The 17172-nt window shown below is 42.4% G+C and overlaps 1 protein-coding gene across 1 annotated transcript in view; it reads left to right on the forward strand.

Moving 5' to 3' along the window:
* Positions 1-1730: 1730 nt before the first annotated feature.
* LOC120933284 (intercellular adhesion molecule 5-like) overlaps positions 1731-17172 on the forward strand; it is a 51916-nt gene continuing 36474 nt past the window's right edge. Inside the window, exon 1 of the mRNA XM_040346410.1 lies at positions 1731-1956. Within this exon, the coding sequence (XP_040202344.1) occupies positions 1893-1956 (64 nt within the window). The 5' untranslated portion in view covers positions 1731-1892. The remainder of the gene's footprint in view (positions 1957-17172) is intronic.

The raw sequence follows: 17172 nt of genomic DNA on the forward strand, positions 1-17172 counted from the left end.
GAAGCCTTTATCTTGCAGTTACCTGTATATATGACCTATTGGTTAAAGGGATGAGGACCCGTTGGATTGGCTATCTGGGGTCACTTGATTGGTTGTATCTGTGAATGGGCTGTTTGGAGTCACCTGAGTGGGGGTTCAAACTCTTGCCATTAGATCTACTAACTGATAGCGTGCTCTTTGACCTCCCTATGGATGACTCATAAGAGGGCCAATGAGAGCTGCAGAGTTGGAGATGTGTCTGTGTAAATCCAGGAAGTGAACAGGCAGCAGCTTCTGCTGCCCACAGTTAAAATGGATGCAGCCAGACTTAGTAGAGAGAGATTTCTGCAGCATATTTGGCAAGCACAGAATCACAGTATATATAAAATAATATGCAAAGTGATTGGAGGGAAGCTTGCTAAACAAATAAAAAACAAATACATATAAAAAAAAAAAAAAAGTTTTTCTTTTGTTTCTGATATAACATTTTGTTTACATTTTGTAAATAAGTATTCTCCTTCACTGATGGGCACTGATAAGGCGGCACTGACGGACACTGATAAAGTGGCACTGATGAGGTGGCACCAATGAGGTGGCAGTGATGGGCACTGACATTGGGCACTGATAGGCGGCACTGATGTGCACTGCAGCACTGATGGGCGGCACTCATGGGTGGCACTGGTGGGCACTGATAAGCGACACTGATGTGCACTGAAAGGCTGCAATGATGGGTACTTATGGGTGGCACTGCTGGGCACTGATATGCAGCACTGATAGATGGCACTGATAGGCATCACTGGCACTGGCACTGGTAGGCATTGTGGATGGGCACTGATTGGCAGCTGCCTGAGTATTGATTGGCAGTTACCTGGGCACATATTGGAATTTCCTTTGCGGTCTCGGGGGGCATACTTGATGGTCCACTGTGATGGCCATCACTGGTGGTTCCAACGGCATCCTGGTGGCCCTGGGTGGGCATCTGAGGGGGGGGCTGTGCTGATAAACTTGTGTCTGTCAGACGCGAGTGAGGAAAAGCCGATTAATGGCTCTTCCTGTTTACATCGTGATCAGCCGTGATTGGACATGGCTGATCACATGGTAAAGAGCCTCCGTCTCTTTACTGAGATCAGTATAGCGGTGTGTAGCGGGCGCACAGTGGCTGTTATCCTGCTGGGGTCATATGACGTCCAGTCAGGATAACTGAATCACCGCCCGGCCGTCATTTTGCTATAGGCCAGGTGGGAAGTGGTTAATATTGGCACTGAAGGAAGTTATATTTCAGTGTGTGGATCTGCAAAACTCACTTTATCTGCAAATCGTTTTATTGATACATCAATAATTGGAGCAGCAGCGGTTCAATTGTTTTTTTTTATTTTTTATTTAAGCACTTCTCTGCGGCGCTGGTATTTTTGCACAATGCTTGTAACTGTCAGCCTTGCAAAGCCTCATGGGACTTGTAGTTCCGCAACAGCCGGAGGGCCGCCACCTGTGAAGTATAGAGGTCACTGAACTCTGAGCTAAAGATTTTGTCAATTTACATCCATAATAAAAAACGGCGCATCAAGCATGCAAAATGTAAGTTTTCACTTTTTTGTATCCTCTCCCTATAAATGTGAATAATTCTTCCCACAATATCCCTCTGTAGATTTTTCTCTCCATGCTCCATAAATGGTAACTGTTATTCCAAACAATCCCACCCATTCATTACACCACGTGTCATAATAAACTTCACCAAGCAGCTACGAGTTTCTTCCATTCGTCCCACACTGACAGATACAGAACTTTCTCAGGGAGGAGCGTGAGAGGCTCAGCGAGGCTTTCCCTGACATCCTTCACTTGTGACAACGTGTATCTGAGATCCACATACTTCTACTGTCTGTGATACCCTGAGACTTACTGTACACTGCTTTCCAATGGAGTACTCCGCTGTATGGACTGTCATCATCTTCTCCATCCTCAGAGTCTGCAAAGTGCACGGTAAGTCTGATCCTAAAATAAGAATCTCTAAGATTGTACAGAATCGTATAAAATGTTACTTTTTTTTTGTTAAATTTAAAATAATTATAGTTTTCTTTAACATGCCTAAAATGGATATTATAGTTTGCGCAGATTCCTCTAGGTTGAGTCACCGACCAGCTTTTCATTTTCTGCAGAGGGTTCCAGCAACAAGATTCCTGCAGCTTTCACATTTTCTGGGAGATCGATTTTTAAAGCAACTGTTTTGCTTCTCCAAAAAAATCAAAAGCATTCTTCCTGCAATGGAAGACATTGGGGTTGGTTTACTAAAACTTGAGAGTGCAAAATCTGGTGCAGCTGTGCATAGTAACCAATCAGCTTCCAGGTATTATTGGCAAATTGAAAAAGTTGAAGTTACATACATAGTTACATAGTAGGTGAGGTTGAAAAAAGACACAAGTCTTTCAAGTCCACCCTATGGGGTAGATTCAGGTAGAATGGCGTAATTTTGTGCGGGCGTAGCGTATCTCAGATACGCTACGCCGCCGTAACATAGTGAGGCAGGTTCTGTATTCACCAAGAATCTGCGCCCTAAGTTACGGCGGCGTAGCGTAAATCTGTATTCACCAAGAATCTGCGCCCTAAGTTACGGCGGCGTAGCGTAAATCTGTATTCACCAAGAATCTGCGCCCTAAGTTACGGCGGCGTAGTGTAAATCTGCTGGCGTAAGCACGCCTAATTCAAATTGTGAAGAGGTGGGCGTGTTTTATGTAAATAAAACATGACCCCACATAAATGACGTTTTTGACTAACGGCGCATGCGCCGTCCATGAATGTAACCCAGTGCTCATGCTCCAAATTAACCCGCAAAAAGCCAATGCTTTCGACATGAACGTAAATTACGCAAAGCCCTATTCGCGAACGACTTACGCAAACGACATAAAACGTAAAAAATTTGACGGTGGACCGACGTCCATACTTAACATTGGATACGCCTCATATAGCAGGGGTAACTTTACGCCGGAAAAAGCCTTACGTATACGACGTAAAAAAATGCGCCGGGCGTACGTACGTTTGTGAATCGACGTATCTACCTAATTTGCATATTTCTCGCGCAAATCTATGGAAGCGCCACCTAGCAGCCAGCGTAAATATGCAACTAAGATACGACGGCGTAAGAGGCTTACGCCAGTCGGATCTAAGCAAAATTCCGGCATATCTTGTTTTCTGAGTACAAAAAAAAGATACGCCGGAGCATCCTAGAAGTTACGCGGCGTATCAATAGATACGCTAGCGTAACTTCTTTCTGAATCTGGCCCATAGTTACATAGTAGGTGAGGTTGAAAAAAAGACACAAGTCTTTCAAGTCCAACCAATGTGTGAGATTTATGTCAGTATTACATTGTATATCCCTGTATGTTGTGGTTGTTCAGGTGCTTATCTAATAGTTTCTTAAAACTATCGATGCCACTGCCTGTGGAAGGGAATTCCACATCCTAACCGCTCGAAAGCCCTGTACACACGATCGGATGGATATCTGATGGAATCGAATCCAATGGATTTTTTCGTCGGATATCCGATGAAGCTGACTTTCATCAGTCTTGCCTACACACCATCGGTCAAAAATCCGACTGTGTCCAAACGCGGTGACGTAAAACACTAAGACGTGCTGAGAAAAATGATGTTCAATGCTTCCGAGCATGCGTCGACTTGATTCTGAGCATGCGTGGATTTTTGACCGATGGAGTTCCACACAGACGATCGTTTTTTTCTATCGTTTTTTTATCCAAAGGAAACATTTAAAACATGTTCTATTTTTTTTCACCGATGGAAAACAAACCGATGGGGCCCACACACGATCGGTTTGTCCGATAAAAACGGTCCATCGGTCCATTTTCATCAGACAAACCGATCGTGTGTACAGGGCTTTACATTAAAGAACCCTCTACGCAGTTAAGGGGTTTAATCTTATTTCTTCTCATTTTAATGGGTGACCACGTGTCTTATTAAACTCCCTCTCACGATTTTTTGTATCCCTATTATGGGGTCACTAGTATGATATTTGTAAATTAAAATCATATCCCCTCTCAAGCGTCTCTTCTCCAGAGAGAATAAGTTCAGTGCTCACAACTTTTCCTCATAACTAATATCCTCCAGACCCTTTATTAGCTTTGTCGCCCTTCTTTGTACTCTCTCCATTTCCAGTACATCCTTCCTGAGAACTGGTGCCCAAAAGCTGATTGGCTACCATGCAGAGCTGCAGCAGATTTTGCATTCTCCAGTTTTAGTAAATCAACCCCATTGACTATTTGGAGATAATAGTGGAAAATTGTTACCGAACTTTATAGGCACTAAGGTACACAATGTTATAATTACATTTTTTTTATTATAAATTGATTAAAAATGGATAACAATCAGACAGACAATTATTTTTCCGACGGAATGTTGGCTCAAACTTGTGTTGCATACACAGATTCACACAAAATTCCGATCGTCAAGAACGCGGTGACGTACAACACTACAATGAGCCGAGAAAAATGAAGTTCAATGATTCTGAGCATGTGGCGAATTGATTCCGAGCATGTGTGTTTTTTTTTTGCTTGTCGGAATTGCATACAGGCGATCTGAGTTTCCGAAAATAACTTTTCTTGTTGGAAAAATTGAGAACCAGCTCTCAAATTTTTGCTGTCAGAATATCCGACAGAAAAAGTCAGATGGAGCCTACACACGGTCGGAATTTGCGACCAAAAATTCACATCAAAAACGTTTCTCCGTAAATTACGCCGGCTCAATGCTTAGTCGACGTGAACGTAACCTACGCCCATCCCCATTCACGTACGACTTACGCAAACAACGTAAAATACGATGCTGTTCCGACATTTCCGACGTCCATACCTTAACATGACTTACCCCTGCTTTATGAGGGGTAAAGTTACGCCGGTCGTACGCCTTACGCAAACAGCGTATTTTAATACGCCGGGTGCAAGTACGTTCATGATCGGCGTATGTATCTAATTTGCATATTCAACGCGGAAATATACGGAAGCGCCCCTAGCGGCCAGCGTAAATATGCACCCCAAGATACGACGGCATAGGAGACTTGCGCCGCTCGTATCTTGGCCGAATTCAAGCGTAACTGATTCTATGAATCAGTCGCATAGATACGACGGCGCACTTTCGGACTTACGATGGCATACATGGAGATACACCGTCGTAAGTCCTTTGAGAATCTGGCCCTAAGCCACAACTCCACTTGATTCCAACACTGCAGCCTTTGGCAAACTCTTCAGCATTCGGCACATCTGGAAGCATTGAATGCCTGCATCCCCCATTGTGGTTCCTCCTGCCGGTCACTACTGGACACAGAAAGAATAAATGGGCAAGAAAAACATCCAACTTGACCAGCACCTTATCCATACACCCAATGTTGAGGTGCCCGTGTTTGGTGACCATGTTATATCCCAATTGCAAAAAAATAGGCAGCAAATCGCCCATACACCTTGAGGTTGGGGATGTAGAGACTAGCAGTAGGGACCATTGAGCACAGCAGGGACACAGGCATCTGACACACCTATAAGATGTAAGGGCTCGCTCACACCATCAAGCTGCACTGGATGCATGGGCACTGGTGTGTGCTGTGGGACCGAACCGATCTCAGCGCATTTTTTTTTTCACAGAACTTTATTGAAATGTCAGAATTGACATTTTAATATAGTCTTTGTCACGGCGATGAAAATGTGCAGAAGAATCGTATATGTATGCAGTACCTTTGCTCACCGCACTTGCAGGAGGAATGCTTTTTGGGAAGTGATAGATTTGCTTTAAAGGGTAACTCCACTTGGGCAAAAAATGAAATAATATACCATATATAATTACAACTCAAGTCATATTGTAACTAAATGTTATTGAAAAATTCATTTCCTTTTCCTTGTCAAAGTATTTTATTGAATGAATATGATAATCCAAGTACAAATCTTGTGTTATACATGTTGTAATAAGTTATCCAACTTACAACAGGTTTGATAAAAAAAAAAAAACTTCGTGGTCCACTATATATGTACAGATAAATAAAATTATATAAACTCAACAGAAAATAGGAAAGTAAATAAATCATTGCATCAAGATATTCATGACTGTATTTGTAAATACTATTTATCATATAAATTGTTTTACTTGGATCTGGAATATTGAAGTATAATTATGTAAAGCAGTACTTTATTACTGTTTAAATAAAATGAGTTATAAAATACAAATAAAAGGATAGACAAAAAAACAAAAATAAAAATGGATAGGATAGTAGGAAAATAGAGAAGGAAGTGTAGAAGTCCACTGAGATGGTTCGAGTAAGTGTTTGAACAGAACACTATAATGTTCACGATAATGTGACAGTAACACCCAAGCTCTAGAAATGTGGGGCCAGATTCACGTAGATCGCCGCATCTCTGCGGCGGCGTAATGTATCTTATTTATGTTACACCGCCGCAAGTTTTACGGGCAAGTGCTTGATTCACAAAGCACTTGCCTGTAAAAGTTGCGGCGGCGTAGCGTAAATCCTCCGGCGCAAGCCCGCCTAATTCAAATGATCCGGGTAGGGGGCGTTGATCATTTAAATTAGGCGCGTTCCCGCGCCGATGGTACTGCGCATGCGCCGTCCCTAAAATTTCCCGACGTGCATTGCGCTAAATGATGTCGCAAGGACGTCATTGGTTTCAACGTTAACGTAAATGGCGTCCAGCGTCATTCACGGACGACTTACGCAAACAACGTTACATTTTCAAATTTCGACACGGGAACGACGGCCATACTTAACATTGGCTACGCCACCTAGGGGGCAGCTTTATCTTTACGCCGCGTATCTCTTACGGAAACGGCATAAATTTACTGCGACGGGCAAGCGTACGTTCGTGAATCGGCGTAACGACTCATTTGCATATTCTACGCCGACCGCAATGGAATCGCCACCTAGCGGCCGGCCTAGAATTGCAGCCTAAGATCCGACGGTGTAAGTCACTTACACCTGTCGGATCTTAGGGAGATCTACGCGTAACTGATTCTATGAATCAGGCGCATAGATACGACCGTCGGAACTCAGAGATACGACGGCGTATCAGGAGATATGCCGTCGTATCTCTTTCTGAATCCGGCCCTTGGTTTTGTAAGTCATTTATTACCAATTCCTTTCCTTTTCAATCTGCAGCGCTATCATTTTCTGTAAAATGCAATGCAATACAGCTACCTGGAGGCATTCTGTACACAGATGGTGTACAGAATGCCCGGTAAAAATTTTACTTCCTGCTCATGTGATCGGCTTACCGATTTTCCCAGAAGTCTGCACTAAGATATAAGTCTGGTTTTTGACATCTCCAGCATCAAAATTGTTCTTTTTGGTGAGCTATTCCAAAAGTGAAATCATGTCTAAAGGGATGCAGACCCTGCCACTTTCCTCATTAGAACCCTGCAGGTGCAGCAGCTTGATTGATAATTATAAAACCACTGCCATACAGATTTACTAGGCACATGGACACAGACAAACAAACAGCTATTCCTTCAGGATTACAAAAGGTAGGAATCTGCAACAAAGTTTGTTAAAATCCTTGCAATCATAGTTAACCCAAAGGGGAACGTTTTTATTTATTTTATTGGAGTTACTCTTTAAGAGATTAAATTTAAATTGATTAGTTTGTGGCAAAGGATAGTGATCAAGCTGCCACTATACCCATTCAGGAGTTTTGAGTGATATTTGAGCTAGTCCAATCAAAATTGGACATATATGGACCACAAAGATGTTATTTCACACTTGGCAATTGCATTTAAGCAATTAAATGATACCGTTTTGTTTACAAACTATTCTGCCACGCTTGTGATTCATTTGATGAAGCTGAGTTAAAGAACTAAATGGGTTATTAAAGACAGCTTACATCTTTCAAATTTCCCTAGACGCAAATTCAATATTGAAGACAAATGAACATTGATTGGTCTATGTGTGTGTGGAGGCAGAAGCCACTTGTGTTCTAGAAACCAATAGAGTACATATGCAATGTACACGTGTAAATGTTAACACAAACACATTGCATACGTAGGGCCGGATTCACAGACAACTTACGCCGACGTATCTGTTGATACGCCGCGTAAGTTGTAGTATGCGCCGTCGTATCTATGCGCTGTATTCAGGAAACCAGATACGCCTGAATTTCTGCTTGATCCGACCGACGTAAGTCTCCTTATGCTGTCGTATCTTGGGTGCATATTTACGCTGGCCGCTAGGGGCGCTTCCATTGATTTACTCATCGAATATGTAAATGAGCTAGATACGCCGATTCACGAATGTACTTGCGCCCGTTGCAGTAAGCTACGTCGTTTAAGTAAGGCGTACGTCCGTCGTAAAGTTACCCCTCATAAAGCAGGGGTAAGTCATGTTAAGGTATGGGTGCGGGAACAGTGTCGTATTTTACGTCGTTTACGTAAGTCGTACGTGAATGGGGCTGGGCGTAGGTTACGTTCACATCGAAAGCATTTAGCCGACGTATCTTAGGGAGTATTTGCGACGTGATTCTGAGCATGCGCCGTTCGTTCGGCCATGCATTTACATGGGGTCACGCTTCATTATAATACTACACGCCCACTGCCTTGCTACTTTAAATTAGGCGGGCTTACGCCGGCCATTTTACGATACGCCGGCGCAAGAAAGGGAGCAAGTGCTTTGTGAATACAGTACGAGCCTCTCTATGTTACGTTGGCGTAGCGCATATCAGATGCGCTACGACGCTCTAAAGATACGCCGATCTCTCTGAATCTGAACCGTAGTGTACAAACAAGATTTTACATCTAATTGCCAGCAAAATCCTATGTAGAATCATATAGCCGTGTGCATGACCCCCCGAGATTAAGTGTTAAGAGCCTGCAGGATCGAGGAATGAAGCATTACTTAATTTAACTTTTTAGGGTAAGGTTAAGGGTTAGGATTAGGTTAAAGGGGAAGTTCTGATTTTTCTCCTCTTCTCCCCCTCCCATATTAAAAATGTATTTTTTGATGGGGGTACCTGGTTTTGACAGGCACCTGCTCCCACTTCCGCTCTGACCACCTAGGCGATCAGAGTGAAAGTTCACCGCCCCCCGCCGCACCTCTTCCAGCAGCCACTTGTGACAAGTGACAGTCACAGCTGGATGCCCACAGTTAAATGTCCTGGTGCCAGGGACTCGAAGACTGGCAAAGAACCGGGTTGGGTGAGGACATCACTGGATCCCTGGGCAGATAAGTGTGTGTTTTTTAAACGTCAGCAGAGGAGAACTTTCACTTGGATCGCCTAGGTGATACAAGCAGAAGTGGGAGTGGGTACCTGTCAAAACTAGGTTCCTGCTCTCCCCCTGAAAAAAAGGAGGGGGTGGGACTTAAAGCGGACCTTCCTCCTTTTGAGTGAAGCTGCTCTTTAAGTTGTGATAAAGTTAAGTGTGGAAGTTACTAACTAAATTTACTTTTTGGGTGAAGTCCAATTTTAAGAGTGTGGTAGGCTTAAAATGTAACACCTCTTTTATTGAGAAAAAGATGACATCACTTCCAATTTTTTTTCCTGTCGTACGAAAATTGTTGTGACTTTAGTAACCTATTAAATTTCTACTTGTGACTATTTTGCGAAAAAAGTCGTACGATCTGTCGTACGATATTCGGATCGTGTATACGGGGCATTAGGATTCTTTCGCACATGCTTTCCAATCAGGTTAGGTCAGTCCACGTAGGTCCAGTTTTCCAGACCTAAGTGTGAATGATCAGAGGTAGTCTAATTGTAAACTAAGGCCACATAGGTCTGCTGTCAAAATGTGGACATCTGGATATTCCCAGCTGACAAGTGAATAAAAACAAAGGGGCAGGGAAGGTGTTAAAATAAAGTGGGCCCCCCCCCCCCCAATCGATACAAGACCCTGCAGGTCTGATATGGATTTTAAGAGAGTCTCACACAAAATAACCCTGCAGGTCTGATATGGATTTTAAGGGAGTCTCATACAAAATAAGAAAAAAAAGCATGGAGTACCACCCATAACCATAATCCATACCAGACCCTAATCTGAGCATGCAGCCTGGTCGGGCAGGAAAGGTGGAAAAATGAGCATGCGCCTCTCCTCCTGAACCATACCAAGCCACATGCCCTCAGCATGTGAAGGGTATCTTGCCAAGAGAGACCCCTGTCCCAAAGAAAGAAAGGAAGAAAAAATCCACGGATATGTCTCATTCTGTCTCACTTGGCATGAATGACAGCTCTTGGTCACCTCAATGGAATGTAAACAAAGGAGAGAAGTCATTGGCCAAATATGGTTATATCCAACTTGATTGATCACGGATTTACATTGTGGGACTTTTAAAAATATATATAATTTGGTTTATTTACTGTTTACTTTTTTGTGAATGAGTAGGGGTACTATGTATCCCTTACTAATTAACATAGGGGAGAAAAATGTGGGGCCAACATAGTTTTAAAGAAGGTTCCCAGATTACGATAGACCACCCACCCATAGGCCTTCACAATCACCCAGCTAGGGTTAAAGTGTAAGTTAATTTTTACATAAAAATCAGTAAGGTGAACTTACACAGGACCCCCTCCTCATCCCCCCAGTCACACTGACCTGTTGCGCGGCTCCCGTTCAGAGCCCCGGTATAGCCGTTTCAGGGCTTAGCAAACCAATTAGACATGTGACAGCGCCGACCAATTAATGCTCCAAAACGTCCCTCCTGACGAGGTACATTTTGGGGATTCAGCTGCAGGGATTTCTAAGCCGCAGACCCCTGACGTGGTTAGATCGGGGCTCAGAACGGGAGATCGCCACTATCCAGGTCAGCGGGACTTACGGCAGAGGAGGGGGTCCTGTATAAATTCACCTAACAGATTTTTCTGTAAAAGTGAACTTACCCTTTAAAGGGAAGAAGCATTTGTCCTCATCAACATGGGAACAAGGTGCTATGCCAGGGTGGTCCCTTCTGGCAAAGTACCATCCCCATGTTGAAGGCATGTTCCTGGTATAGTTTAGGGGTGGGAGGGAAGCACACTTGCCCCCTTCCTTTTCTGGCCTGTCAAGCTTCATGTTCAGATATTGGACTGGGATTTATTTATAAGGGGAACTGCATGCTGTTTTTTTTTATTTTTTGCATGGGGTCCCCATTAACATCTATACCAGAATGTCTTGATTGATTGATTGATCCTACAGATGCACCAAATTCACAGGAAGGTAGTATGTCCCCCAGAAATGCAATTTAAAAGAATTTAACATTTTTAATATTTCATTTTAACCATTGTTAAAACCACTGCTTCCTGCAAGATGGAATTTTTTACCTTATGTTTGCTTTAGTACATGATCCCCTGGGGGAGTTCCCAGCCCCCCATGCTATTTGTTTGGAAATATCTTGCCTATTAGCCTAGAACAGGGGTCTCCAAACTGCAGCCTGAGGCCCAGATGTGGCCCTTTGCTTGCCTTAATCTGGCCCATGGGATACCATTTATTCCACTGGCACTATTCCTTCCACTGACACCAAAGACGGGCACTATTCCTCCCACTGACAACCAACTTTATGGCATTATTTAGTCCCACTGGCCACATTCTGGCCCCCTAAAGTTTGAAGGGCAGTAAACTGGCCCTTTGTTTTGAAAGTTTGGAGACCCCTGGCCTAGAACATGTCCATTACTGAATTCTAAGGCCCAGATTCACAAAGACTTACGACGGCGTATCTCCAGATACGCCGTTGTAAGTCCGAATAGCTGCCGTCGTATCTATGCGCCTGATTCATAGAATCAGTTACGCATAGATTTGGCCAAGATACGAGCAGCGTAAGTCTCCTACGCCGTCGTATCTTGGGGTGCATATTTACGCTGGCCGCTAGGTGGCGTTTCCGTTGCTTTCCGCGTCGAATATGTAAATGAGCAAGATACACCGATTCACGAATGTACATATACCCGTCGCAATTAGTTACGCCGTTTACGTAAGACATACGCCGGCGTAAAGATAAAGTAGGGAGTGGGTAACCGCTCAAAGAGAACCAGGTAATCTGATTCCTGTGGTCCGAGCCAAGGGTGCAGGCAGTGCAATCAAAATGCAGGTTAGGATGAAGGAAAAAAGCTGGGACAGCCGCACTCCAAAAAAACTCCTCCTTTAATTAAAAATCACAAAATACATGCCACAGCAAAAAACAGCACAACAAAAGAAAAGCTGACGTTTCGCACTATGCCTTAGTGCTTCTTCATAGCTAGTGTGTAAACAGTAAAATGAGTGAATATATACCTTACAGCCCAATGAGTGGGAGGGGGCTCTGGAAACAATTAAGTTAAACAGGGTCCCCTGTGAAGTTTGGGTGTGTCTCGACAGACAATCAGAGAGTGTCTCATGTGGACTATGTCTCATGCAAATTCATAGTGAATAGTGAACATTGGATAAAATGATGTGTTGACCCAATAGAGAAGTGGGGTGCAGAAAAATGTGAAAGAGAGTGTAGGAGTATGTGTAAGTGTGAAGAAATATATTTGGGTGTAAGAGAAGTGAAATTAAGTGGACAGGAAATGGAATGATATGTGTAAAACATGTATAACTTGTATAAGTAACAAATAAAATGAAATTAAGAAAACAAAAAATATGATATGAATTGAAGTGCGATAAAGTAAAGTGAAATTATTTAAAAAAGAAGAAAGAAAAACAAATAAAAAGTGAAATGGGAAAAAAAAAAAAAAAAAAAAGGGGAAAAAAAATAGGGGTGAATATGACGGTGGACCATAAAAAGGACATTACACCATAATATGGTGTAATGTAGTGAACAAAAAATGCCTAAAGATTGAGCATAGTGTAAGGGTGCACCTTAATTCTAATGGTCTTATTTGTTTTATAGTATATTAACTTGTGTTTTTTTATTATTTTTATGATTATTATTATTATATTATTTTTGTTTTTTGTATTTTTGTTGCCTATATGTGTTTGTGTACTTACTCATTAATGTAATAATAACTGAGACACCGGGCATCTATCTGGACTGGTTAAACATTCATTGTGAGCTGAACCATTAATACAAAGACAAAAACAAAAGCAAAAAGATGTTCACAGCTTTTTTCCTTCATCCTAACCTGCGTAAAGATAAAGTAGGTCTCTAGGTGGCGCAGCCCATGCAAAGTATGGACATCGGAACAAGCGTATCTTTTTACGTCATTTACGTAAGTCGTACGTGAATGGGGCTGTGCGTAGGTTCCGTTCACGTCACAGGCATTGAGCCGGCGTATCTTTGGACGCCCACGACCTGCCTACTTTGAAATACGCGCGCTTACGCCGGCCCATTTACACTACGCCGCCGTAACTTAGGACGCAAGTGCTTTGTGAATACAGCACTTGCCTCTCTAAGTTGCGGTGGCGTAGCGTAAATACGATACGCTACGCTGGCACAACGTAAAGCCGCCCTACGTGAATCTGGGCCTAAGAGTCTAAGAATGTCAGTAAAATTTGCAGAACCCATCTCAAACCAAACCATTGGTAATTTGTAGCCATATAATGTGATATATATATTTTTTTTTGGGGGGGGGGGGGGACATTGTGGACAAATGATGACACCTTGCAACCTCAGAAGCCAGTAAAATACACCTGTAACTAAAATATGAATGTGCAATTTATTGACCTATCGATCCTTTTCTATCATAAAGAAAAAGCGAGGTGAGAGATGGTACAGTGGTTAAATTAGAATTCTTAAAACTTCAACAAACCGAGCAAGAGCTAAACATAAAACTCATAACTGACATCAGGACGCAATTATTGTGCCCGTTGCCATGACATGTTTTCCAGCTAAGCTATATAAATTTTTGCCAAGGAATGCTTGCTCTGTCTGAGTAATTAGTGGGTGGGATAAACTCAGAAGAAACAAAACGGGTGTTTGTGAAAATGGAGAGAAAAGCGAAGGATATGCGTTAATGGCCGCCAGCCTTTGAAATAAGATAACCATATTGCGGGTCTTGATTTAATTAAACATTAAGTTAAACTTCTGGGGAAAAAAATGCAAAAAGCTAAGTTTTATCTGTATCTGGGATACTGGACAACTGTAAAGGCTTTAAAAAACCTGAACATAACCAGATGGAAATATATAAGCAGCCATTTTATTCTTAAAGGAGCAGGCTGCAAAGCATTTGTTTTTATCCTGGATTAACTGTCTAGTGACCTGGAACAAGTATGCAGGATGGGACTCAGCTCAGACTTCACAGGCTGCATGAATATACCAGGTTCTTTTGAAAATCCTAGTTCTGCAGCTGTTATACCGATCCAGTGGTTTGAAATCACACAGGTAGGAAAAAGGATCCCAGCAGCTCTCTCCATTTACCCCTAATGCACCACTTGAACAGGTTCAAGGGGAAATGGTGCATGGACATGCACTACATGCCCCTCTTTGACCTTTCTTCATCCCTTTCACAGCAGTCTTTTAGTCACATGTGGATGGGGCTTACTTTGCCCTGCATGCAGGGGAACCTTTCGCGTGGATCGCGCTCATCAATTCCCGGGACCAGGCAGGGACGGTGGTAATGTGGAGAATATACCATTAAGGCAGTTCCCTGACTTGGAGATAAAACTTTATACTCTGTGGAGTAAAAGACAGTAAAAGTACTGACCCATGTCACCACACACTGTAATTTGGTAGATGTTGCATTAGGGGGACGTATAGAGCCCTTGCCAACTCCACTAGTCCAGCGTACCTCTGTTACCTCACTCACAGTAACACAATGGGGTCCCGCTGAGCACCAAGCATGGACCTCATACGTGCTCATAGTAACTCCTTTACTTACCTGGTGACCAGGGAATAGGTCAGGGAATATGTCTCTGTAACGCAGTTCTGATTCCAGTTGCTACTGCTAGGGACAGAAACCCAGACATCGACCCCCTTACTCCCGGAGGACCTGTCACATTTACTAGGTATCACACCTGATGACTGGTTGCTTTCTGCCTTGAACTTTGCTTGGTTACTATTAACAACGACCCTCCTCTCCCTTGTCTTGCCGAGTTAACCCTTTTGTAGTGATGGTACTTCATACACCTTTGTGCTTTTCAGACCCTGGTTCTTTTGATACGCCAGAACCAACATGTCCCTCTTTGAATAAGTTTAAACCAGGCTCTGAACAGCTGATGCAGCATTACTTAACATGTCTTCAGTAAAACAGTTCAATATAAACAGAGTCCATTTCCTAACTCTAACTATAACTGAATGGCTGCCCAGGCATACCTCTGCAAGGTAGTAGCCCATCTTGGGGTTCTCCAGGTCCTGACTGATCTCTGGATCCCCAGTGTCTCTGATAGACTGCAAGGCACAGCAGTCCTCCCTCATAGCATATGTGGTCAAGCATGGGCCAACAAGCCAGTCTCGAACCTAGCCTTCTTCCCTATTTATGTTACCAGTAAATAAGCTGGATCCAGAAATCCTGAGAACATTGCACCCATATTTCACCACCACCCCAGCCTGGGCCAGCCACTAACTAGCAATAAACAACCTGCCTACAAACAGAGGGTGTCCTAGCTGCTAATTGACAGCTGTGTATAGATGTGTATAAAATGTGTATATATAAGGGTTATAGTCTGTTGTTTGCACCATCAAACTATGGGGATTCCCTAGATGTAATACGCTGTGGTTTTATGGCACTTAGTTGGGAACGACTGCTTTTTCATCTTTGCCTCAACCAGTGAACATATTATTTGCCAAATATCACTACCTTGTGTTTGCATTATTTATAATTCAGAAGTACCCCATCTGAGGGTTGGTTATTCCCCCACGGGCCAGCAAGACTTTACCACATGAGAGTACCCACTTATTGCATTATCAAATTCAACTTGGCATTGTTGAACCTCATATTTGGTAGATATGGTGCCATTTTTGCAATAAGATACATTTTCCTGTTAATCACTCACACTTGTCTGAGGAAGCGGGAACTCCTACGAAACACGTTGACCTCATCTCCAAAAGGTTGGTTAACTATTCATACTGACAGCAGATGTTGACTGTTGGTACTTTGCAAACAGCTACATGAAATGTGTGATTTTTTATATGTGTTACTATTTAAACGAAATTTGCATTTTTATATTTCTGCATCCATTGTGTTCACTGGAGGGGTATATAAAGTCCTACTACCTATATATATTTTTGAAATACTTCTACAAGTGGGTGTTAAATGTTTGCTGCCAATTCCAATATCTGCCCAAAAAAAGTTCTATGCTCTTCTTCAAGTTCTCAGCATTGTAAATCAGTAAGCCCCTCCCTACGTGTTACGCCACAGCGTCACGTGGCTTCCTCAGGGGGATTCTGACGTCACAATGCTGAGAACTTGAAGGAGAGCATACCAATACACACTGCTGAGCTGGTATTGTGTTTCAGTGTCAGGGACACAAGCAATTTGTAATATTGCGGAAACAGTATGGTACACTGTAAGCACCTAACAAATGTAAGTAACTTGTATGAAGTTTAAATAAAGCTGTTTTCATTTTAAAACAATATAAGCACTACTGTGACGATTCTTTCCCTTTTCAATATGGCCATGGTTACAATTGACATGCTGTGAGGGAATCTATACAGATGTAGTAAGGAGGAAGAAGGAGGGCCTGAGAGATACATTGATAAGTTCTGGAAGGGCTAAAAGTGATTTTTGACCTCGCTTTGAGTTGTGGGGGTCGCACGCTATCAGGTGAGAGCACATCTGATGGTGGGGGAGCACGAGTGAATTGTATACCAACACTGTAAGGGGAAGAGTACTGCATGAGGAGGAGTCACTATTTAAAGGACTGTTTTTATATATATATATATATATATATATATATATATATATATATATGCATTTTGCTTTTTTTGATTATTAATTTGGATCACATGTTGAAATTTGAGGACTCTATATTAGCAATTCACGATTTTCAACCTATTCACTTGCATATGGTTTATTAAGAGATGTTATGATCAAGGTTATCTGTGCACATGGAAGTTTTTCACTAATTTAGCACATAAATAATATTTATATAAAAAAAAAACTATCACCTACCCAAAACTCTACCCAAAACTAAAAAAAAAATAAAACGTTTTGCCTTTAATTATTTTTTAAACTGTTCCTAACAAGCAGGTATCTGTCTCTACTTTCTCATTTCCCTGCAATTAAGGGCATAATAGCACCTTTGCTTCCAAGATGAAAATATAAGGTAGAGGGCGCTCAACCACACAATAGTGATTGTGAAATGTGGGATACCACACAACAACGTGCA

Source organism: Rana temporaria, chromosome 3, assembly GCF_905171775.1.
Source record: "Rana temporaria chromosome 3, aRanTem1.1, whole genome shotgun sequence".
In the NCBI taxonomy this organism is placed as follows: Eukaryota; Metazoa; Chordata; class Amphibia; order Anura; family Ranidae; genus Rana; species Rana temporaria.